Source organism: Bos taurus, chromosome 23, assembly GCF_002263795.3.
Source record: "Bos taurus isolate L1 Dominette 01449 registration number 42190680 breed Hereford chromosome 23, ARS-UCD2.0, whole genome shotgun sequence".
Lineage (NCBI taxonomy): Eukaryota > Metazoa > Chordata > Mammalia > Artiodactyla > Bovidae > Bos > Bos taurus.
The window spans coordinates 20796876-20823493 of NC_037350.1; the positions used below are offsets into that span (position 1 = coordinate 20796876).

The 26618-nt window shown below is 41.1% G+C and overlaps 1 protein-coding gene across 1 annotated transcript in view; it reads left to right on the plus strand.

Annotated features, from left to right (window-relative positions):
- Window positions 1–10412: 10412 nt before the first annotated feature.
- Window positions 10413–26618, plus strand: part of OPN5 (opsin 5) — a 32387-nt gene continuing 16181 nt past the window's right edge. The window contains exons 1-4 of the mRNA NM_001206080.1: window positions 10413–10542; window positions 14564–14683; window positions 18383–18553; window positions 21859–22193. Coding sequence (NP_001193009.1) covers window positions 10413–10542; window positions 14564–14683; window positions 18383–18553; window positions 21859–22193 — 756 coding nt within the window. The remainder of the gene's footprint in view (window positions 10543–14563; window positions 14684–18382; window positions 18554–21858; window positions 22194–26618) is intronic.

Below are 26618 nucleotides of genomic sequence, written 5' to 3' on the forward strand. Positions count from 1 at the left end.
TCCAGAAAAATAAATGACCCAATCAAAAAATGGGCCAAGGAACTAAATAGACATTTCTCCAAAGAAGACATACAGATGGCTAACAAACACATGAAAAGATGCTCAACATCACTCATTATCAGAGAAATGCAAATCAAAACCACTATGAGGTACCATTTCACACCAGTCAGAATGGCTGCAATCCAAAAGTCTACAAATAATAAATGCTGGAGAGGGTGTGGAGAAAAGGGAACCCTCTTACACTGTTGGTGGGAATGCAAACTAGTTCAGCCACTATGGAGAACAGTGTGGAGATTCCTTAAAAAACTGGAAATAGAACTGCCTTATGATCCAGCAATCCCACTGCTGGGCATACACACTGAGGAAACCAGAAGGGAAAGAGACACGTGTACCCCAATGTTCATCGCAGCACTGTTTATAATAGCCAGGACATGGAAGCAACCTAGATGTCCATCAGCAGATGAATGGATAAGAAAGCAGTGGTACATATACACAATGGAGTATTACTCAGCCATTAAAAAGAATACATTTGAATCAGTTCTAATGAGGTGGATGAAACTGGAGCCTATTATACAGAGTGAAGTAAGCCAGAAGGAAGTAAGCCAGTATACTAATGCATATATATGGAATTTAGAAAGATGGTAACAATAACCCGGTGTACGAGACAGCAAAAGAGACACTGATGTATAGAACAGTCTTATGGACTCTGTGGGAGAGGGAGAGGGTGGAAAGATTTGGGAGAATGGCATTGAAACATGTAAAATATCATGTAAGAAACGAGTTGCCAATCCAGTTCGATGCACGATACTGGATGCTTGGGGCTAGTGCACTGGGATGACCCAGAGGGATGGTATGGGGAGGGGGGAGGGAGGAGGTTTCAGGATGGGGAACACATGTATACCTGTGGCGGATTCATTTTGATATTTGGCAAAACTAATACAATTATGTAAAGTTTAAAAATAAAATAAAATTAAAAAAAAAAAGGCAGAGGAACCAGAGATCAAATTGCCAACATCCACTGGATCATCAAAAAAGCAAGAGAGTTCCAGAAAAATGTCTACTTCTGCTTCATTGACTATGCCAAAACCTTTGACTGTGTGGATCACAACAAACTGTGGGAAATTCTGAAAGAGATGGGAATACCAGACCACCTGACCTTCCTCCTGAGAAATCTGTATGCAGGTCAAGAAGAAACAGTTAGAACTGGACTGGGAAAGGAGTATGTCAAGGCTGTATATTGTCACCCTGCTTATTTAACTTATATGCAGAGTACATCATGTAAAATGCAGGGCTGGAAGAAGCACAAGCTGGAATCAAGATTGCTGGGAGAAATATCAATAACCTCAGATATACAGATGATACCACCCTTATGCAGAAAGTGAAAAAGAACTAAAAAGCCTCTTGATGGAAGTGAAAGAGGAGAGTAAAGAAGTTGGCTTAAAACTCAACATTCAGAAAACTAAGATCATGGCATCCAGTCCCATCACTTCATGGCAAATAGGTGGGAAGCAATGGAAACAGTGAGAGGCTTTATTTTTTGGGGCTCCAAAATCACTGCAGATTGTGATTGCACCCATGAAATTAAAAGATGCTTGCTCCTTGGAAGTAAAGCTATGACCAACCTAGACAACATATTGAAAAGCAGAGACATTACTTTGCCAGCAAAGGTCCATCTAGTCAAAGTTATGGTTTTTCCAGTAGTCATGTATAGATGTGAGAATTGGACTATAAAGAAAGCTGAGTGCTGAAGAATTGATGCTTTTGAACTGTGGTGTTGGAGAAGACTCTTGAGAGTCCCTTGGACTGCAAGGAGATCCAACAAGTCAATTCTAAAGGAAATCATCCCTGAATATTCATTGGAAGGACTGATGCTGAAGCTGAAACTATAATACTTTGGCCACCTGATGCAAAGAACTGACACATTGGAAGATCCTGATGCTGGGAAAGATCGAAGGCAGAAGGAGAAGGGGATGACAGAGAATGAGATGGTTAGATGGCGTTACTGACTCGATAGACATGAATTTGAGTAAACTCCAGGAGTTGGTGATGGACAGGGAGGCCTGGCGTGCTGCAGTCCATGGGGTCTCAAAGAGTCAGACACGACTGAGTGACTGAACTGAACAGAGGGCATTCTGCTATGTGAAATAAGCCAGACAAAGACAACTATTGCATGATATCATTTATATACAGAATATTAAAGAAAGAAAAGGTCAAACTGATAGAAACAGAGAGTAGAAAAGGGATTGCCAAAGCTGGAAGCTGGGGGAAATAGAAAGAGGTTGGTAAAAAGGTAGAAACTTTTAGTGATAAGATGAATAAGATCTGAACCTCTAACATACAACATGGTAACTGTAATTGAAATTTAACATTGTATTATATAATAGAAAAAAACTAAGAGAATGTAAGTTAAATGTTCTCACCAAAAAACAAACAAACAAACAAAAACAAACCAGAGATAAATATATAAAGCAAGGAATGTGTTAATTAACTCAATGGAAGGAAATCCTTTCGCAATGTATGTCAAATCACCATGATGTATACTTAAAATATCTTTTATAATTTGGTATGTCAGTTATACCTCAATAAGTCTGAAATTAAAAAATGGGATCTCATGATCGAAAAAGCACAGTTATTGTGTTGACAAGATAGAATATTTAAAATTGAGATTGTACTGGAAATTCTGGGAATATTTCTTTTTGGGACTGCTCTGAAATAGTCTTATTTTTTAGGATGCTTGCCTGAAATGACTGTGTTTATTGACACATACCCTTTTTTTTTTCCTTTAAAATACATATAATTTCTTCCCTTTGTCCATGAAAACATTTGAATACATTTGAAACAGTGTTCTGTGTGGGTTAAATGTTTGTTCATTGATTTAGTCCACAAGTTTTTAATGAGATTCTACTAGGAGTTAAGTAGTATAACTTCTCATGAGCTGCTGAATTTCTCTAAATCTCAGTATTCTTTTTTTTTAAATTTATTTATCATTTTATTTTATTTTTTGGCTCTGCTGGGTCTTCATTGCTGTGTGGGCTTTTCTCTAGTTGCAGTGATCAGGGGCTCCTCTCTAGTTTCAGTGCGAGAGCTTCTCATTGCAGTGGCAGCTCTTGCTGCAGAGCACAGGCTTTAGGGTATGTGGACTTCAGCAGTTGTGACTCCTGGGCTCTGGAGCACAGCCTTAACAGTTGTCACGCATAGGCTTAGTTGCTGCAAGGCATGTGGGAACTTCCTGGACCAGGGATCGAACCAGTGCCTCCTGCATTGGAAGGCAAATTCTTTACCACTGAGCCACAAGGGAAGCCCCAATCTCAGTATTCTTACTGACAAAAAATTATTGTCTCGGAGTTGTAATGGAACAAGGCGTGTGGAACTCTAAACACATTCCAGTTATGCGAAGAATATCTGATCCATGCTAGGATCCCATAGATGCTTAATACCAGAGAGCAAAAACCTTGATTTTAATTTTGGTAAACCTTTAGAGCTGTAAACCAGGTCAGGACAAAGGTTTATGCTTTAAAAATAATACGTGAGCTTCTCTTTTTCTATTTTTGTGCTCTCCTTCAGGAAGTTATGTTAGGCAATTGAAGAGAGTGTGCTTTGATATTTTTAAAAAAGCTAAGAAGACAATTAATAAAAAGCTCTAGGATTTAATTCTTGGTCCTAAATAGTAATCTGAGATTTTAAAATCTGGAAATAAAAAAGCAAGCGTATGGTGTTTTAAAGTACAGTCAGCAAATAGCATTATTCTAGTTTCTGATCAATATCTGGGCCCAGTAGCTGCTGCTGGGTTTTAATCACCAATAAGTTAAGCTTCCAAAAATTACATCTCTTCTCAATAATTCAATAAAATGAGATTATTTTTTCCAAAGATATGATTGGTCCTTTCAAAAGAGGGGTGGAGAGAGCAGGAAAGTCTAGAAAATGAGTACCTTTCACTTGATACTGTTTAAAATCAGCTGAAGGGCAGAGTAACTAGTGTTTTGGAAAGAACCAATAGGAAGACATCGCAAGATCTGAGCAAACCCAGCTTGAGAAGCCCAGGGAAAGACATTTCTTTTTGGCAGGCCCTTAAATTGGTGAGTTTTAACAAGGGGGAAAAAAATGAAGAAACAAAGAATTCTAAGATGATTGTCGGGAAAATTAAAGGGAATGATAAGGATGGCCGAGGCTGACACAGAGACTGCGGTTCTTAATTCACTTTTAGGGGATGTCTCTCCCTCCTCTTTGGGGTTATAAGAACGAGGAGCAAGTTAGAGCCGTTCTGTCTGACTCTTTATGCCGAATGCCACTGTGTAATTGATGAAGCGAACTGGATTTTTTTTTTCCCTCTTGTTGAGTTTAGGGTGAAATCTATCAACTAATGCTTATCAACTTATGTTTAAAAGGCATTGCAGAAACAGAATATTGGATCAGGAATGCAACAAGGAAGAACAGTAGAACAATGAGAGATTGCAGTAAAATTACAGTTTCGGATCTGTCTGAAGCCCTCTGAGTTTCCTGTCAAAGTAACTGTGTGTCTAGCCGGGTTGTTCCTCCCATTTTTCTTTAACCCTCATGTGGTATGGCTGATTTCTTCTCAAAGGAATATGAATAGATTCATTTGCTGAAGATTCTGCATGTGCTTCATGTTGGCCATGACTATTCCTGAGGGCAATGTTGTCACTAGGAATCTCAGCTACATGATCTGATGTGGAGAGTTGGATGAGCTTAGAGCCTGCAGGACATGAATTTGGGAAGGAAGCAGGGGATTTTGTATCCCTTTTTCAAAGCCATTTTATTTTGCCCAAGGTTCTTTTTATCCTAGAGTTTAAGGGCTGGGGGGAGGAAATAAAATGTTCACTGTGAGGGTACAGACAAAAGTATTCCCCACTTGAGAAGGGTTTGCCCATCTGGTGTTCTGTCATGATGCCAGTAGGGGTCCTGAGGTTCTGGTGTCCCCTCTGGGGCTTACATTTTCCTGTATGCTCTTGAGACAATGCCTACCTTGATAATCTGCAGAGGTCTGGGCTATTTGATTGCTTCCTTAGGAAGAGATCCTAATATAGAGAGAATAGGAGTACCCCAGGCAAAGCAAGGGGCAAATGTGCCCCCTGCCAGAATTGGACAATGTTGTCTGGTACTTGGATTGAGTAGGTGGGGACTCTTGTCCTGAGAATGAAAAGTACTGAGAACTGGGAATTAAAATGGTCATTCTTACATGAAATTTGTAGTGCCTTTTGCCTGGGAAAAGTGGTTTGGAGAGAATGTGGGATAAATTAATTTCAAACTCATTACTCAGAAGTTCAGAAGAGGAGAGGTGGTTGAATTGGGAGTTATGTGACAGCTGACACACAAGAAGTTAAGACAAATGATTTAAGACAGAATTAAAGCAGACTTCTATGGCTTACAATCCTCCCATTGCCTTAGATTTGTCAATTTGCTTCAAGCTGAACTGCTTGGAATAAATTGACTTGAAGGTTATTATTCTCAACAGACAACTCAGCCCCCTTTTTACATGGCTTAGGAGCTATTGAGTTGAATTGATCGCTTTCTTGCTGGTTTGGTTCTGCAGCAGAAAATATTCTTTGCTTCCTTTTCCCGCCTTCACTTCCTCTCTTTTCCTCTATCCCTCTCTTCCTTCTCATGCTTCTTGTCTTAAGTGGGTCAAAAAAAAAAAAGACTGTTTTTTTCTCTAGCATCATATTGAACCACGACAGGAAAATCTGAAGGGTGTTATGTGCAGTTCTGTTTGACAGCCGACCTCAGCTGATCACTAGTGTTCTTTGTGGCTGTGAATATTTCTCCTGTAGAGAAGGCAAGGATCTCATTAACACTTAACTAATTTATAAAGGTTACCTCTCCGGAGACCTGGATTGGGGTTATTTGAGCTCCCACATTATTATTTTTTTTTTTCTTGATTGCCACTTTGTTGAAGCTCTTGCAGGGTCCTTCTTCATGTATATAAAAAACAAAAATACCATATCCTTAATACAAGGATGCCAGAATCATCCAGATTGCTTCACTAGGGAACAGATGTGGTTTACAATATATTAGTATGAGTATTATGACTGCCTGATGAACATCAAGCTTCTGCAGCTGCTGACACAGAAAAAAAAATCACCATGAAGAGCATGGTTTATGCTTATTAAATTTATAGAACACTCAGTGAGCAAGAAGAGACTCAAGAAATGGGGAGAAAATTCCCAAGGTGTCTCCTGGGTCCCAGACCTGTGGCTGACATACATTCAGGCCAGTGCTAGGCACAGATCAGGGGCAGAGGTGTGAGTTGCTCCCTGTGTGTGCTGAGATTGCAGGGCTATGAGTAGTCTTTTGCAGAAAAATCTAACTCAACTCCAGCGAGGCCCCCTCTTAATGACAAAGTCCCAAGGGAAGGGACTCATGGACTCAGTAGAGGCCTACCATACAACCTGTAGTTTGTAAATGTTTATATGAATGAATGGGTGTAAAATTTTCACAAATTTCACAAATAATCTGTAACAACTCCTATATTAAAATATAGATATTATAAAAGTAACATACCCCTGCTACATAATTAGAAAATGAATATATCATCAAGTGATCTCAAATAAAAAGTAGAGGAAAAATTCCTCCTAATATCACTATGCATAGTAACAATACTACCACAGTTCATAATAAAAAAAACATAACCCCTGGATATATATCTTTCTATTTTTTTCTCTACTTAAAAAAAAAAAAGTGATTCATAAGTCTTTGATAGTTTTTTTCTTCCCCAACAAATATATTGTGAACACTCTCCTATGTCGACCACATGCGTCAACTCCAATTTATTAGAGAAGAATTTGACAGGAAAGGATAGGGTGAGGGTGATGGCATAAGGCACTGTGGTTCTCCAGCGGAAAAGGCAGAGCCTGAGATTGAAGAGGGCAGCAGAGAGGTGAGAACAAAGCAGGCAAAGAAAATTCCACCCCTGGGTCTTCAGTAGTGGTCTCACTGCTTACGATGAGGGGCCCAGGCTGGCTGGTCATTGGGGCTGAGCTACAAGGAAGTTTGGTCTCAAGTTTTTGGCCTCTTACTGCAAAACTCCAGCTTAGTGAGGGGCACACATTTCTGGAATCAATGTGTGTGTGTATTTTTTTCATCTGTAGGAATTCTTTTAAAAGTTTTTGACAAAATTCGACACTTATTTATGATAAGAACTCTCTAGAAAGTGGGCATAGAGGGAATCTACCTGAACATATTAAAGGCCATATATGAAAAACCCATGGCAAACATTATCCTCAATAGTGAAAAACTGAAAGAATTTCCTCTAAGATCAAGGACAAGATGAGCGTGTCCATCTGCTTTCACCACTTTGATTCAGCATAGTTTTGGAATTGAGGTTAAACTGAATCTAACCACAGGCCTTTTGTCCTCTAGGCCTATTGTGGGTAGCCTTTGAAGACAGTAGTAAAAATGGGCCAACACCCACTTGACAATGACCTAGATAAGCCATCCATTGGACTTACAGAATTTTAAAATCTGTGTTTCCTTGCTTACATTATATTAGGCTTAATGCTAAGAAATTTGACCTCTAGAAGCTGAATATTGTCAATTCTTGCTGCTCTTCTTGCTTTGATGTCCTTTCCCTAACTCTTGGGTGCTTCTTTGTTAACTTTCTGGATATTTCATGGCCTTCCGTGTACTTTCAAGCATCACCATGTTTTACCATGTTTCCATCCTCCTCCTTTATGCCATAATTGATGTTACCTGTATCCCACTTTGGAGAAGGCAATGGCACCCCACTCCAGTACTCTTGCCTGGAAAATCCCATGGACGGAGGAGCCTGGTAGGCTGCAGTCCATGGGGTTGCTGAGGGTCGGACACGACTTCACTTTCACTTTCACGCATTGGAGAAAGAAATGGCAACCCACTCCAGTGTTCTTGCCTGGAGAATCCAAGGGATGGGGAGCCTGGTGGGCTGCCGTCTATGGGGTTGCACAGAGTCGGACACGACTGAAGTGACTTAGCAGCAGCAGCAGTATCCCACTTATTTTCAGCTCCACTGGCTGCTACTGGGTACCAAGTAACTCATTTCAGAAACTCCTTGATGTTAAAGATTTCATGGATGCTGACAGATTCACATCTTATTTTCTCAGATAATATATGTGCATGCATGCGTGCTCAGTCATGTCCAACTTTTTATGACCCCAAGCATTGTAGCCCGCCAGACTCCTCTGTCCATGGAATTTGCCAGGCAAGAACACTGGAGTGGGTTGCCATTTCCTACTCCAGAGGATCTTCCTAACCCAAGGATTGAACCTGTGTCTCTTGAGCCTCCTGCATTAGCAGGTGGATTCTTTACCATTGTGCCATCTGGGAGGCCCCTCAGATGGTATATACCTAGAAATAAATGTGGGGTTGATAAAGCTTTCAGGCAAAAAAACCACAAACTTTTCAGAAGCCAGAGCAGCCCAGTAGGGAAGCCCATTTTGGGAAGAACACTTTCAGATCCTATGTATAAGTAGCTATCTACAATGTCCATGCTACCTCCTGCCTTAAACAGTGACAATTCAGCAGGTCAGAGAGAAATCTGTGGCCTAACATTCTTTGAAGATAATTCTAAGACTGGATAAAGTTGGATAGAATTAAATCATCATCCTTGACACTGATTTAAAGTATTTACTTCCTCTTAGTAGGTGATGATTTGCCATTCTGTTTTCCGTATCTGCTAAATAGTCATTTGTAAATTCTTTCAGTTTAGACAGGAGAACTTGGGTCTGGCTCCATCTCAAGTTACCTCTTAATTTTTATTGTGAAATCATAGAGGTCAATGCTAGTAACTCAAAAAATATTGAAAACTTTTACAGGTGATGAGGAGTGGGGATGTCTTTAGATTTTTCTATAATAAGCTGTTATGAGAACAGTTTTCAGAAGCATTATTTATGGGCAAAAGACCATTAAGTAGCAAATGTTAGGGTGCCAGAGTATATTTTATTGCTCAAAGGAATATCTGAACATGAATAATGTGATTAATGACATACAATTTACTCCAAGAGTTTTTTTTTTTTTTTTTAATCTTTGCATAGAATCATAAATCTGGGGGGGGGTGTCTCGAGCAGTCATTTATTTTATTCTTCACTTTTAGATAGGAGGCTTCTTTTGCAACTCTTGGCATCTTCCCTGAAATATCAGACTTTTCACAGAAGCATTTGCACTGTTATATGGTATTTTTACAGCAAACAGTGGATTTAGAGAATGGATTGGAAGGGGTGGGGGTGGGCAATAACGGAGTTGCTTTCTGCTTTAAGAAATTTGAAACTCAAATCTGCCTGTGGATGAGCCTAGTGTTGTTGCTGTTTAATTACTCAGTCGTGTCTGACTCTTTGTGACCCCACGGACTGTAGCCCGCCAGGCTCCTCTGTCCATGGGATTTTCCAGGCAAGAATGCTGAAGTGCATTGCCATTTCCTTCTCCAGGGGATCTTCCCGACCCAGGGATTGAACCCGGGTCTCCTGCACTGGCTGGCTGATTCTTTATCACTGCACCAATTACAGAGTTCTACCAAAATAGAACTCATTTCTAAACAGTCTAATGTTGAAAGATATTTTGTTTTTAAGTAACTCAGCTTTAAATTTTATTATTGTAAAATATTTTTTTTTCTGTTCCTTTCCTGACAATCCTTTAGTTCTTAACCTCATTTAGTGAAGATTCTATGTCTCTTTGTATTCAGTGCTCTAATAATCAATGACTATTTTTTCTTTTAGAAAAATTCTGAAGCTCACTGAACATATAACTGACAGAGATGCTCCTCTGGGCAGTTTGGATAAATAAAAACCCACTATACTCTGGCAAATTAAAATATTTTATATATTGATAGGATTTTAATAAATATTGATTAAATATCTCATATGTGTGTGTGCATGTATGTGTGTGTGTATCCAAACCACATCTTTTCTTGGCTCAGACCTTTACAAAAACTGAGAAGCAGCCTTATGTGGCAGCCTGGATGGGAAGGGAATTTCAAGGAGAATGGATACTCTACGTTTGGCTGAGCCCTTTTCCTCTCCACCTGAAATTATCACTACATTATTAATCGGCTATACTCTAATATAAAGTAAAAAGTTTAAAAGTTAAAAAAAAATTGCCAGAAGTAGTAAAATGGATGAGATTTGGCCTTCAGCCTCTTATTCACCCAAGGAGGGTGTGAAGTGGCACAAACTGGGTGGCAGTGGGAAGGAAATAACAGACACTTGGATAGCCTACACACTGGCGAATTGAATATTGACAAATGTGGATAGTGGAAGAAAAACGCGCAAGTGTTCACCAGTTATTAGAGACTCAAGCATGACCCTGCGAACTTGATTTTCATTTTAAAGCTGGGGGCACGGCCGTGAGATGGGTCGGGCGGGCTTCTTCTGGGCTCTTGTGACCTGCACGCGTCTGCCTTTCAGACCGCTGCGCTGGAGGAGAGCATGGCTTTGAACCACACGGCCCCACCCCCGGACGAGCGCCGGCCGCCTTATCTTCGCGATGGGGATCCCTTTGCTTCCAAGCTTTCCTGGGAAGCGGATTTAGTGGCTGGCTTTTACTTAACAATCATTGGTAAGTTTCCTTGTTTTTTTTTTTTTTTCTGTGCAAAGGCTGCATCTAGAAAATTCATAGGCTGCTATCTTGACTTTGCACAAAGATGCCAACACTTAAGTGTATATTTTGAGATGAAGAGTGGGAGGAAGCAGGAAAAACGGGTGGCATCCGGCCTTTATGTTTCATAGAAACGACTCCATTATCTTTATTATTAGGAATAAATATTCCCTCGATAATCCGAGAAGCTTTACAGCAAAATAATTTATCTTGAGACTATTTCATTTTGATTGCTTTGGTAGTAGGTTTGTCCACCGAGTAATAAAATTAATGATAAGGAGATCTTATTTAAAATAGAGTGCTTTTACTTTTTGAAAAGTGTTCTTGATGTGATGCTAAGAGTATAGGCTCAGAATGGACCTTAAAATACATCCAGTTTAGCCTCTGTTTTTTGCGACGGAGGGAACTCTGTCCCCAAGCTACCGTCAGGAGGATCATACTGAGTTTGCTTCACCTGAAGTCAAGTCTGGCCATGACAGCATCACCAAGTGATTTTGGTGAGAGTTGAAAAAACGTCTGAATAATAAGTGGAAGTCAGTCCAGGGTCTAAAGTTTCTGTGCCTGATCCACAGCGTGGTGCATCTTCTTCCTGGCTTTGGCATCCAGCGTGGTGGCCACAAGTGGCTCCTCAGTACTTCTAACTTCTCCAAATTGAGACATGTGTAGTGTAAATAGAAATCAGATACTGAAAACACAGGACCAGAACAAATAATGTAAAATAGCTCATTAATAATTTTAAACAATCGGCTACAGGTGGTGCTAGTGGTAAAGAACCTGCCTTTCAGTGCAAGAGACCAAGAAATGCCGGTTCGATCCCTGGTTTGGGAAGATCCCCTGGAGGAGGGCATGGCAATCCACTCCAGTATTTTTGCCTGGAAAATCCCATTGACAGAGGAGCCTGGCGGGCCACAATCTGTAGGGTCATGCAGAGTTGAGCACAACTGAAGCGACTTAGCATAGCACACACAGCTAACCCATTAGGTTAAATAAATATATTTTCAAAATAAATAGTAATATTTTTATTTTGCTTGATATGACTACCAGAAAAAAATTAAATATGTATGTGACTCATATTTCTGGTTTCCATTATATTTCTATTGGACAGCACCAGTCTAGGTAATTAGATTCAACCGTAATATTTTTCTTACATTTAAAATCATTGTTTTAAATTTGGGTAACCAGCATGCAGGTGGGTTACGTCTTTAGATGTGTCTGCCTTTAATCTTTTTACATGTTGGGTCAAGCTTTCTCAATTTCTTTCTTTCTCTCCTTTTCCCTTCTTTCCTCCTCCCATCTCTCTTTCTCATCTACTTATTACTGGCTAAGACTTTCATTTAACCTCCTGAAATTAGCCAAACTCATTAGAAAAGTCTGGAGACCCCTCTATGGTCAGTGCTTGAGGAAAAGGAATTAATGAAATTGAATTAGAAATTCTACTGCAAAGGGTTTTCCTGAGTCCTTGGTTTTGTTATTAGTTATTATCATACTGACTTAAATTCTGTTTCTTATAAATGGACCTCCACATCCTTTCAAACACAACTGTATGGGCAAAGGGCCCATCCTTTGCCACTGTTTATGCTGCTGGAAACACAGCTGTGAACATAATGGGCAAACTGCCCTCTGCCCACACAGAGACTATCTGGTAGTAAAATCCACATTGCATTTTTATTAAACGTAAGTACCTTCAGTGATCAGAAAAGACAGAAAAATAGACATCTTATAAATAGAATTTGTCTCAATCAGTTGTGAGGAATGAATTACAAAGTAGCATCTGTAACCTGACAGATATCTCCAGATGACACAAAATAGGATGTTTAGGGGTCTGAAGGAAAATCTACTGTAATATTCAAGTGGAGGAACTGAGGAGGCTCCAGGAAAAGAGGTCCCAAAAGAATCCAGGAACAAAGGGAGCCTCAGATGACTCAGGGAGTCGAAGGTGGGACCAAACGTATGTTCCCAGGTCTCTGTTCAGGGTGCAGCCAGATTCAGCTGGAGGGAAGGGGAGGCTGGACTCATCCTTGACCCAGTTTTGGGCTTGGTTCTGTGCCTGATTCCCCCACTTCTAGGACAGGTGTAAGGATGTGCCCAGATTCTTTTAAGGAACCAGTAGAGTGAAATTCTTGTGAAATACTAGAAGTCTTAAGGAAAACTGGAAGATGAAAAAATAACGTGAGTTTGGAATAGAGGAGAAATAAACAAGAGACCCATTTCCATCCTCTGTTCTTTTACTAGAAACACTTAGTTCATCAAGGGTCTATACACAAGATCTAACATTTTTGTATTCATAGAAAGAGTCAGGATTGTCATCATCAAAAAAGTCCCCCTTGCTTTAGCTTTTACCTTCTTCATCTTCTTCTCCTTTTAACTCTCATTAAAAATAAGCTTGTGTTCTGTTAATATTCCCCTAGGGGAGATTGCCTGTGAGAACAATTTATATGTAGCTCGTAGAGAGTTGACTATTTTTTTGATAAGCTTTGGGCACTGGGTGAAGCCTTAATGAATCAGTAGTAAAAATAATTTGAGAAAGGAAAAGTAAGAAATTCAGTATTCTCAGAAGAAAAAGACAAAGGATGTTTAAATGATCTTTGTGTATCAAATGCATAGTTACTGCTTTTAATCTTTTTGGATACGAAGTAGAAGCCACGTGTTTGTAATTTTTCCAGCCATGTTGTCACTTTTTAATTTCCCAGTGCGCCTTGCTAGCTGGTTCCCTTGAATGAGACCTGGGTTTCATTGCAGTTGGTTTGCTCTGGAATCTCCACAGTCTCTCCTATTTTTTGCCTCTTCTGTCTTAAGAAAGCTAAAGAGGTTTTAATGGCCCACAAGGCCAATCTGACGCCTGGAATTCACAATTTCCTAAGAGCACGAAGCAGTTAGTGCCTGCTGGTTTCATACCATCAGCTGAAACACCCAGCTGTGAAACACACGGCTGCCCCTCAAATGAATTGTGGTGGAGAAGTAGAAGTTAAGATAGAAAAATCTGGGTTTCTCCTGTTAATACTCTCCTTATTCCTTACTACTAAAGGCAGCTGTACCAGATTCTCATTTATACACAGCTATGAAGCAAGAATTCCTGAAGAAATCTACTCTACATGTTAAGCTATGGAAGTAGGTGTATTCTTTTCTTCACTAAAGTCAGTAGGGATTGGGTCTTTTTGGATTTAAACTGGGTTTGCAAGAGCTTTTGAACAGTTATCATTGTAATGCCAAAGCTGATCAGTCATTAATAAAAGGATATTAAAAGTGGGAACACATTGATACCATTGTTGGTAGGTTGGTGGGTTGACGGCCACCTTCTCTCCCTTTGGTGGGAGGGGGAGAGCCCACGTTACCAATTGTCACCCACTTCCCCTCCGTGCCTACTCCAGTAGCAGTGGCAGACACCCAACGTCCATGTCCGCAGGATGCAAAAAGCCCTGGATGTGTCTCCAGGAGATGAACCCTGTCCTTGCAGGGGGCCATGCTAACCTAGTCTGGCCTCTGCCACTCCTGAATGCCAGTTCCCCCTCAGGAGTCCACAAGGAGAGTAAAAGCACCTCAGTTTGTTTGGGTCACTTCGTCTTCAGAATTTACTGATAGCCAAGGGGTTCACCCTTCTCATCAGAGGGAAGGAGTTTTTTCTATAAAGCCAGTACTCTAAAGATGGCTAAGGAGATGCTCCATCCTGGGGGCTAGTACAAGTACTGACCATGGGGATTCCCTCACCCTCCTGAGCTTCACTGGGAAATCAGTGGCTCCTTTTTCTGGGTAAGTGCAGTTTAATAACCCCTGACTCCTATCCTTTTTGGAGGCAACCCATCCCTCGCCTGTCACTTACACCTCATGCTTTTTATTTCATCTTCTTAACTTAGATTTTTATTTAGAGTCCTCTCACTACCCTCTTAAATCAATGGTGTCCGTTTTTGAAATTGAGAAGTGTTTCATATCCGAGGCAGCTCTAAATCCTAGTCTTAATGATGGAAATTTCTATTTTTCCTTGTAGGGATTCTGTCCACGTTTGGAAATGGGTATGTCCTTTATATGTCTTCTAGACGAAAAAAGAAGCTGAGACCTGCGGAAATAATGACTGTCAATTTAGCAATCTGTGATCTGGGGATTTCAGGTAACACTGCCATGCCGTTTCTCCTTTGAGGGTTTCAATGCCCAGTTATAAAGTCCTCACGGACTCACAGATCAGCCTACCCTCAGCTTCTTTTGCTTCTCTTTTCACAAGTCATCTTTGCAGAATTTGTGGTAAGTCAGCAGAGTGTTGTCTGGCTATGGAGATTGTCCATTTAGTGTGTATTGAGTCCTTTCAGTGTGGCAGGTGTGTTAGATGCTGAGGATACAATTTGAAATGATACATGATGCTTCAGATACCTCATACTGTACGGGGCTAAGTGATTCCAAAAACAAACTTACAGACAGGCTGTAGATCACTATTTTGAGCTCTGTCACATCCCTCCCACTCTTATGGAAATCTGTTAAGCATCAGGGGAGTACGGTCTTAGGCTAAAAGATGAATCTGAGAGGTGAGTCTAGGTCTAGGAAGGAGGGAGGGCTGCCCTTGTAATGACATACTTAAGTGTGGCTTAGGGACTGAGTGCAAGAATAGGAAACTTTTAGTTCAATAGCACTTGAATTTGGCTGCACAAAAATATCACCTGGGGAACTTAAAACAAGAACAACAACTTATGGCTGAGTTTCATACCCAGAAATTTTTATTTAATTGGTTGAGAATGTTACTCTGACATCAGGTTATTTAGGATTAGAAAATTAAAGCTTCCAGGTAAATTTGTTGTGCAGCCAAAATTTTGAACCCCTGGTTTATTTCTTGCTTTTTTGGCCTCTCTGATTACCCAGCAAGGAGGAACTGGAAGACAATTTGTCTTTAACTGTAATTCATTTTTACAAATATGAATGATTTGGGGGTAAGTCACCTCCTTTTGGGTTCATCTATACAATCTAAGTGTTGCCTAGATACACACAAATATGTCTTTGGATCCCTATTTTCTGCTACGTAGCATGTAGTCTTAAGTTACTAGAATTGGGGAAATAGAGTTTGAATAGCACACATCAACTTGTCTTTCCACCAGAAATATTTTAGCAGTTTCCCATCTAAGCATCCTTTAAAAAATATTTCCTGGTATTTGTTTCTCTCTTCATAAGTAGATTTTTCTGCTACTGCCAATCTCTAAAAACATGGCTCAGTGATAAGTGTTGATCCACTGAGTCACTATTTATCACACAGCAGTGGATGTGCTGCCCTCTTACTGAGTTTGGATGATCTTGGTTATTTGGGAAGACTTTTCTCAGCATGGACAGGCTGAAATATCGTCAGCTCTTTGGGAAATACACATGCATACTAAGGGGAGCACGACAGCACTGGCCCCTTTCTGTGAAAATAAGTTAAGATGCGCCTGGGGGTGATTTGCGAGACTGCAAAATGAGTGCCATTTTCCATTTGGACACACGATGGCGGTGTCGCAACATGAATAATCGCGCTCCCGCTCAGCTCACCATGCTGCCCCCTAGTGATGCTTGACTGAAACCTGCCAGTTCAGCCACATCCTTCACTTGGAGCGGACAGATGCTTACACTTGAATTAGACTAGTCTGGGGCTTCCCAGGTAGTTCGGTCGGTAAAGAATCTGCCTGAAATGCAGGAGATGCAGGTTCAATCCTGGGTAGGGAAGATCCCCTGGAGAAGGGCATGGCAACCCACTCCAGTACTTTGCCTGGAGAATCCCATGGACAGAGGAAGCTGGTTGGCAACAGTCCACAGGGTCCCAAAGAGTTAGACATGACTGAAGTGATTGAGTGCATACAGCATGCATAATTGGCTGGGTCCATTGAAAATACTTTCAGCCAAGCAGGTCTGCTCTAGGGCTGTATAAACCACCTGCTCTGCATGTCTCTTAGAGTAATTCACCAGGAAGCATTTTCTTCCATGGGTTAGTTTTCTCTGATCAACTCAGACCATTTTTTCCAACCTCTGGATCTCTCATTCTCTCTCGTTCTCTCTTTTTTAATTTAATTTAAAAATGTTTATGTCTTTTAAATTTTTTCCTTGCTTTAATATGTACATTATAAAGCACCTTGAAAAACACATCCTAGAGACCAGATGTGTTTCATCTATACAACTAATATTTGTTGTTTAAATATCAATGGCTCTCAATCATGAATATGTATCACAATCACCTGGGGAGATAAAAAATATACTGTGATGGCTTAGCTTTCTCGAGATAAATTAAATCAGATTATTTGGGGGTTGGAACTCTGGACACTGATATTTAAAATTAAGCAAAGCAAAGCAAAACAAAAAAATCCTCCAGTGATTTTAACGTGCAGCTGGGTTTGAGGAGAGACATTTCCAAAACATTCATCAAATCCCTTTGGCATGGACTTCCTTGGTGATCCAGTGGTTGAAAATATGCCTGCTTACACAGGGGACATGGGTTCGTTCCCTGGTCTGGGAAGATTCTACATGCCTTGGGGCAACTAAGCTGTATGCTACAACTCCTGAGCCCCCTGAGCTCTAGAGCCTGCCATGGCAATGAGAAGCCTGAGCACCACAATTAGAGAGTAACCCCCACTTCCTGCAATTAGAAAAAGCCCGCACACAGTAACAAAGACCCAGTGCAGCCAAAAACAAACAAACAAACACACAAACAAATAAAAATTTAAAAAACGGTTTGACATCCCAAAGGTTCTAGATGACATCCCAGAGGTTTGTTAAAGGCTCCACTCTAGACAGAAGCCTAACATATCTTTTTTGCTGATGGATCCCAGGCACCTCCATCAAGTCACTGTCAATTGCCTTTTTTGGCTGCCTTTAGCACCACCCAGCAGACCCTTAGCTCAAACTCTGAGTTTGCTGTTGTCCCTGCCTAGAATATTTTCCCTTTAAATGTTTGCTCGAGTTCTGGGCCACTGATTAACATCTACCTACACCTCACATTCACAGAGAGGTCTTCCCTGATCTGATTGAAAACAGCAGATTCTGTCTCTCTCCTTTGTCTGTTTCATTTTTCTTCCCTCCACTCATCATGAGCCATCATTCCATCATATCGTATCTTACAAATTATTGTTTGGTCTCCTCTGTTAAAAATGAATCTGTTAATCTTGATCTCCACATTGTCCTCTAGCACCATATACATAATGAGCATTAAATAATTATTTGTTGAACAAAACAAGAACTCTTTTACATTGGGTTTCCCTACTGACAATGGAGTATAGACCCAATAGGATTAGAAAGCTCTGAGATGAAGGTGCTCAGTCTAGTTAGTTGGAGTATGGCACCGGCTGTGTAGACAGCTAGAGGTGATGTGTGTCTAGCTTATAAAAGCACCCAATAAAGATGAGTTACTTGATTGAATTAACAGTGTATCAAGGGAGGGTACACCTGGGAAGGGTGGGAGGGGCCAGCATTTGCAGGCTGTGAATGTGTTACTTGGGTTTTCTGATGCATGAATGTTGGGGAACCGTCTTCAGAATCAGATACAGGCGTTGGAAAGCTTCCTCAGCAGTTCTCTTCAAGGAGGGGGAAGATTGACTATATACGGGATAAGGAGGGTGCAGGGTGTGAATTAAAATAGAAGACTACTTTCTAGAAAGTAACAAACAAAACAAGCTGATGAAGGCTGCAGGGATAAATAGTTTAAATCCTAGAGATCCGGGTCTGGTTGTAAACAAATTGGACCTAACGTTTCCCAAAATAGCTCCCTCTTGTCTGCCTAGGATAAGACTCCACAGCGAGTTGGGTGGGCAGGGTAAAGTTTAACCGGAGGGAACGTCCCTTGACAAGTCACTTGGCGCTCTAGTTGTAGGCAAACCGTTCACCATCATCTCTTGCTTCTGTCACCGCTGGGTGTTTGGCTGGATTGGCTGCCGCTGGTATGGATGGGCTGGATTTTTCTTTGGCTGTGGAAGCCTTATCACTATGACTGCTGTCAGCCTGGACCGATACCTGAAAATCTGCTATTTATCATATGGTAAGTAGGAAGGTTTCTATTCCCTGAGAGTCGAATCTAGGTGGATTGTCAGAGCGGTACATGTTTTACCCAGAGATAATAAACAAAGATTATGAATACACTGAGAGACCAGGAGTATTTCTACTCATAGCCTATCTTGTTCTAACTTACACTTAAAGACTCGAACCTGTGTCCATGTAGGTTTCTTTCAATACTGTTTTTTATAGGAATGTCTGGTGTTTCGCTACGATGCTTTTATGAAAGTATCATCTCTTTGTATAAAGTGTGTAAGCTTTTACTGTGTTATGCAATGTAAGCAAAAGAAATAAAATGCACTGAAAGGATATTGGGTCCAAGATGTTTTAGCTGTTTCCCCGCGTAGTAAGTATAATTATATGGAAAGATTTTTCTGATTCTCCTTTAGCACTCAGGCTCCCTGTGGCTGCAGAGATGAGGAATTCTCCTCCAGGTTAGAGAACCAAGCCTGCAGGAAAGGACACACATACGAAATACCAGCCAACATTCTTTTTGTGGTCTTGGTATGTAGAAAGAGCAGTGGGTAAGAGAATCGGTTAGGGGTGAGCCAGCCATAAACACACTTTCAGAGGCTAGTGATCAGATTTTAATGATAAGACCGTTCTACAATGTGAAAAATAAATTTGTAATACTTTGGCTTCTTGGGCTTCTGGAAAAATTATTGAACCCGAAAGAGATGCATTTGGCCCTTTAAATTTAATATTGAAAACTAGGTGCAGCCAGAGAATGATACTGGTTCATGCTACACTGCTTTGCTCATCAGTCTCAATCAGCTTGGTGATTGTGACCATGGAGACAGAACATGGCCTGGAGCCCAGAATGGGAAAGATCAAGTTGATGTGACACTCTCAATGGGGTAGAATTTTTCTTTATATTTTAAAAGCTTGCAATCCTAAATTAAAAACGAAATATACAGGAGCTTGGGGTGGGGGATAGGGTCACGATCCAATGCGTGCACCATCCAGCGCTCATCTTTGAGAAAAATTTTGCATCGCTTTTTCTAACAGTTTAGAATCTGCAGTAGAAATAATTTGAATCAAAAATTCCAATAAAATACAAAAAATACAATTATACCTATTCTGGATGATATCAGAGTCAATTTTTTTCTGTACACTTATTTTTGATCATATCAAGTAAATTTTTATCATATCAAGTAGATTTTACAGATGAAGAAGCAAAAAGTTCAATTTCCTGAAGATATTTGAGGAATACTAAACCTCAATGTCTCTGCTTTTTAAATATTTTCTTGACTTCAGGCTTCAGGTCCAATATGGAGATAATGTTGCTCACTCCCCAGAATCACGGCAGGGCACAACTCCCATGGGCACTGTATATGCTTTCCAGCTTCTTCTAAGATTGATTCTCGATAGTCTGGTTCATCATTTGATTTGTTGCACAATTAAACCCTCCACACGGTATCTTGGAATGTTGGAATTAGGAAGTCGCTTGGGGCCATGTAGACCTTTCCCCCATGCAATGGGATAAAGTGTTTTAAGGCGTCCCTGACAGACAGCCACCTGGCCTCTTCTTGAGTAATTCCAGTGACCAGTGACGGGGAGCTTACTACTGCACAAGGCAGCCCATTCTCTGATTGGTCTGCTCTGGTTGTTACAATGTTATTCCTTATATTGAGACAAAACTGCTTCCCAGTAACCTCCACCCATTGGTCCTAGTTCTGACTGCTGGAGCATCACAGAACCAATCTACTAATCTACTCCCTCCTGTACTTGACAGCCTTTCACCATAACCGAATGTAAGTATAAAACACCTCACCAAGCAACCCTCACCGTAAACGCTTCTACATATGCTTATGCACGTTCCTGTAAATTTATATAATTATCCAATTATATGCCAATGTTTTCTGCGTTATAATGGATAACCAAGAGCTGACAGATATCGTGGCTACCTGATTGTTACTCCTATCTGGTGGGTCCATGAGATTTGCATTTTATGACGATGTCTATTTGAAAAAAAATAGAGACGAAGGAGACCATCTGTTACGTTTCTTGTTAGTGCCAAATGAAACAAACACAGGAGTGAATATTCATGTCAATGTAGTCCTTCATAGTTTGCAAAGGAGACCTGGCATGGTTCATTTCACCCTTCTCGAAATCTGTAAGCAGTAGATTTTTATTTCCTCCATTTTACTGCTAAGAACACTGACGTCTGGAAAGGTTACGTGAAGCGGGTCAAATACTAGAAATGAGAAGGATTAGGCCCTTCTGATTTTCCCAGACCTCACGTGACGCTAAGCAGAGTCTGTGCTGAAGAAATCATTTGGCTTTTATTAAATATGATTCGATATTTCTTCTCTGCTACCAAAACCCAAGGCAGGGAGGAGTCACCTCTCTGGCTCTTTGGGTTCCAGGCGATAAATGGGGTGGAGGGAACTTCCTGTAGAGGCTGAAGCCCTAGAGCAGGCTGACCTGTCTTTGGTGGTGGTATTGAACTTTGTAAAATGATCACTAGTGCTTTACAGCTTTCCTTCACTGACTGCACTGTTTCTGCCTCTTGGAATTCTCTTTTGGCTAATGGAAACCAGTGCTGAAACACGGAGTTTTTTTTTTTTCCTTTGTTTTTCTGAAAATATTTTCACAGAATTACTTTGCAGAGCATGGTATGTTCTACCTAGGTTCCCCACTTCTTCACCTTTGGCTGTGAGTGTGACTGTTGTGTTAATAACATTGGAAGAGTTAAAATCTGCTCTCACCCAACCCTTATAACATCACCCCACACCGTCATGACTCTGGCATCCACCCCCACTCCTCGAGTTCTTAGGTGAGAGGCACACAAGCTTTTTGGAAGAAGGATATTTTAGACACAAGCAGTGTCTTCTCATTTCTCCCCCAAAGGACTCTACCTCTGATGAACCCTTAACACATGCTTTTTGAGGCTCCATTTGTATATTCTACCAGTTAGCCTCTTATCCTGGATAGGAGCTCCAAGGTCATTCTGGATATTTTCCCAAGATCTTCCACCGTCTACAGCCTCCTCTCATCTTTTTACCGCCACCTCTCCCCAGCTTTTGTCACATCCCCCTCCCAAGGCTCCCAGACGCCTAGAGAAAACCTTCCCTGTGAAAACACTTCCTGTTTTATTCTCTTGGAAAAAGAGCCCAAGCTCTGGAGCTCTCCTTCCCTCCACCCAACTCTCCCTCCGGCTTTGGTTACTGACCACGTCTCCCAGAATCCAATGGATCAACTCTTTGGATGTGGAATTTGACCTGTCGAAGGGAGGTGTCTGGGTGGAGGGCAGATTACATCCTGATAATGCTCTTCTTCCACCTCCAGGGATTTGGCTGAAAAGAAAGCACGCCTACATCTGCCTGGCGGTCATCTGGGCCTATGCTGCCTTCTGGACCACCATGCCCTTGGTAGGTCTAGGGGACTACGCACCTGAGCCCTTCGGAACTTCCTGCACCCTGGACTGGTGGCTGGCCCAGGCCTCAGTAGGGGGCCAGATTTTCATCCTGAACATCCTCTTCTTCTGCCTCTTGCTCCCAACGGCTGTGATCGTGTTCTCCTATGTGAAGATCATTGCCAAGGTTAAGTCCTCGTCCAAAGAAGTAGCTCATTTTGACAGTCGGATCCATAGCAGCCATGTGCTGGAAGTGAAATTGACCAAGGTAACTGCAGTCATAATTTATAGACATGTTCTGTAATCAGTTAAAACTTCCCAGGGTGAAGAACCTAGGGAATGTTGAAGACTGGGAGAACTTCAGCCCTCTGTTTATATCCTTCTGAACTTGGTTTTATTTATTTAAACCTTTATAGTATCCCTTCTGTCTCTATCTCAGTCTCATTTACACACACACACACACACACACACATTTAATATCTACCAAATTTATACAGTGGATCTACTGGGGGCTTATTTCCTCTATTGAATAGGATATTATTGATTTTTAAACATTATTTCACCAATAAGAATAATAACTTTTGTGACTCATAAAATGCCTCACAGTATTTAATGTTTCGTATGGACTTTGGTCTGGAGGAGGGCATGGCAACCCACTCCGGTATTCTTGCCTGGAGAATCCACCGACAGAGGAGCCTGGAGGGCTATATAGTCCATAGGATCACGAAGAGTCGGACATGACTGAAGTGACTGAGCAGGCAGGCACATATGGACTTTGATAGGTGTGATTATAGATAGTCCTTATTTATACAGTAAGAGCTTACTGTGTCTGCTTTCCTATGGGTTCTTCGTACAAGAGGAGTTTCTGCAGCATTGAGTGCCTTGGCAAATGCTAGTCTCAGAGTTGGAGGTCCTTCAAATATTAGTGTTGCTCAGTCGTGTCCAACTCTTTGGAACCCCACGGATGTAGCCCACAAGGCTCCTCTGGCCATGGAATTTCCCAGGCAAGAATGGGTAGCCATTCCCTTCTCCAGAGGATCTTCCCCACCCAGAGATCTAACCCAGGTCTCCTGCATTGCAGGTAGATTCTTTACTATCTGAGCCATCAGATATTGTGGTGCTCTGTAAAAGAGCAGACAATTTGAAAACAGACAAGAGTTTGGATTTTTTGTAAGGCTTGTGACCCAGAGGTAGATACTTTGAATCTTGTGTAACAGGAATAGTAACATCTGTCTCTCAGGGTTGTGGTGGGAATTCAAAGAAATAAGCCTATTATCCTGTCATCTGGTGTGTAGAAGATGGTAAAGAAACCACTGGTTGGTCGGTTTAGTCTCTAAGTTGTGTCCGACTCTTGTGATCTCATGGACTGTAGCCTGCCAGCTTCCTCTGTCCATGGGATTTTGCAGGCAAGAATACTGGAGTGGGTTGCCATGTCCTTCTCCAGGGCATCTTCCCGACCCAGGAACTGAATCCTTGTCTCCTGCATTGGCAGACACTTTGAGCCACCAGGGAAGACCAAAGAAACTGTAGTTCCTCTTTTCTTTCCTGACCTATAGGAATTCAAGTAAAGCCTAATGCAGTGGTTTGTACACTTTCATCACATCTCACCTTTATATTGAAAAGTATTTTTCAGCAATCTCAATATAAATGCCATGTTGCACCATCAAGTTGTTTTTTTTTTCTGTTTCTTTTCTTTTTTAGTTTATTTTTTTATTAAAGGATAATTGTTTTACAGAATTTTGTTGTTTTCTGTCAAACCTCAACATGAATCAGCCATAGGTATACATACATCCCCTCCCTTTTGAACCTCCCTCCCATCTCCCGCCCCATCCCACCCCTCTGATACAGAGCCCCTGTTTGAGTTTCCTGAGCCATACAGCAAATTCCCGTTGGCTATCTATTTTACATATGGTAATGTAAGTTTCCATGTTACTCTTTGCATATATCTCACCCTCTCCCCACCCTCCCCATGTCCATAGTCTGTTCTCTATGTCTGTTTCTCCATTGCTGCCCTGTAAATAAATTCTTCAGTACCATTCTTCTAGATATATGCATTAGAGTATGATATTTATCTTTCTCTTTCTGACTCACTTCACTCTGTATAATGGGTTCTGGGTTCATTCACCTCATCAGAACTGACTCAAATGCGTTCTTTTTTATGGCTGAGTAATATTCCATTGTGTATATATACCACACCTTCTTTATCCATTCATCTGTTGAGGGATATCTAGCTTGCTTCCATGTTCTAGCTATTGTAAATAGTACTGCAGTGCACATTGGGATGCATGTGTCTTTTTCAATTTTGGTTTCCTCAGGGTTTATGCCTAGGAATAGGATTGCTGGGTCATATGGTGGTTTTATTCCTAGTTTTTTAAAGGAATCTCTATACTGTCCTCCACAGTGGCTATATCAGTTTACGCTGCCACCAACAGTGCAAGAGCGTTCCCTTTTCTCCACACCCTCTCCAGCATTTATTGTTTGTAGACTTTTTGATGATGGCCATTCTGACTGGTGTGAGGTGATATCTCATTGTAGTTTTGATTTGCATTTCTCTAATAATGAGCAAAATTTAGTTCTCTAATAATGAACTAAAAAGCCTCTTGATGAAAGTGAAAGAGGAGAGTGAAAAAGTTGGCTTAAAGCTTAACATTCAGAAAACGAAGATCATGGCATCTGGTCCCATCACTTCATGGCAAATAGATGGGGAAACAGTGGAAACAGTGTCAGACTTTATTTTTTGGGGCTCCAAAATCACTGTAGATGGTGATTGCAGCCATGAAATTAAAAGACACTTACTCCTTGGAAAGAAACTTATGACCAACCAAGATAGCATATTGAAAAGCAGAGACATTACTTTGCCAACAAAGGTCCGTCTAGTCAAGGCTATGGTTTTTCCTGTGGTCATGTATGGATGTGAGAGTTGGACTGTGAAGGAAGCTGAGTGCCAAAGAATTGATGCTTTTTGAACTGTGGTGTTGGAGCAGACTCTTGCGAGTCCCTTGGACTGCAAGGAGATCCAACCAGTCCATTCTAAAGGAGGTCAGTCCTGGGTGTTCTTTGGAAGGACTGATGCTAAAGCTGAAACTCCAATACTTTGGCCACCTCATGCGAAGAGTTGCTCCTTGGCAAAGACCCTGATACTGGGAGGGATTGGGGGCAGGTGGAGAAGGGGACGACAGAAGATGAGATGGCTGGATGGCATCACCAACTCGATGGACATGAGTTTGAGTGAACTCTAGGAGTTGGTGATGGACAGGGAGGCCTGGCGTGCTGCGATTCATGGGGTCACAAAGAGTCGGACGTGACTGAGCAACTGAACTGAACTGAATAATGAGCGATGTTGAGCATCTTTTCATGTGTTTGTTAGCCATCTGTATGTTTTCTTTGGAGAAATGTCTGTTTAGGTCTTTTTCCCACTTTTTGATTGGGTTGTTTGGTTTTCTGGTATTGAGTTGTACGAAAATGAAAAGAAAGTGAAGTCGCTCAGTCGTGTCTGACTCTTTGCCACCCCATGGACTGTAGCCCACTGGGCTCTTCCATCCATGGAATTTTCCAGGCAAGAGTACTAGAGCGGGTTGCCATTTCCTTCTCCACGGGATCTTTCTGACCCAGGGGTTGAACCCAAGTCTCCTGCATTTCAGGCAGATGCTTTACTGTCTAAGCCACCAGGGAGTTGTATGAGCTGCTTGTATAATTTGGAAATTAATCCTTTGTCAGTTGTTTCATTTGCTACTATTTCTCCCATTCTGAGGGTTGTCTTTTCACCAAGCGGTGTTTTTAATATTGGCACACTCTAGTTTCTATCTTATATTTGAAAGATAAAAATTGATGTAAGGACTTCCCTGTGGGTTCAGTTGTTAAGACTCCAAAGGTTCAAGTGTGGGGAATGTGGGTTGAATTCCTGGTTGGGGAACTAAGATCCCACATTCTTCATGGTGGGGTCAAAAAAAAAAATCACTGAAGTTCTAATCCTTCTGGTATCCCAATCCATCATGTTGATTGATAACCATCTTCAAGTTTCCTTACAACCTACCCTGGAGACTGCTAGCCTCAGGAACCTGGAATAACACAGCTCCCTCCAGACCACAGGTAGCTTCCTATTAAGTCAAAACTTTTGTCTAAATAATAGTTTTCTTCCCCCATTTCAGAGTTCTTAGTGTCATGCAAGGACCTATTTGTTGCACAGTGTGAGCTAGAGTTTTTTCTTTTATTTTCTTTTTGGCCTCATTACATGGCTTGTGGGATCTTAGTTCCCCAACCAGGGATTGGACCACCAGTGAATTCTCTTGAGCTAGAGATTCTTGATGGTTCCAGTTGATCTCTACTCCCTAAACTCCACATTTGAGTAGGAGGCAGTCTGAGAGAAGTTTTCATCATTCTAAATCTATACTCATAACCTTAAAATAGAGCCAAAAGTAACCTAAAAATAGATGCTGGACAAAAATGCAGCATCAGGAATCATGATGTACTTCTAGCTTATAATCAGGTGTTAAGTAAGAAAAATATTTCCGTAAATGCAGGATCGTGAATTAAGATCCTCATTTCCCATTCTTCCTTTAGCTCCTGTCTGTGATGCCAAAAAAAAAAAAAAAAAAAAATTAATGCCAATAAATTAATCCAAGTTAAATGTGGATTTCATTTCATCCAAATCTTACTTGGTACCAAGTATTGTTCTAGGAGGGCTTCCCAGGTG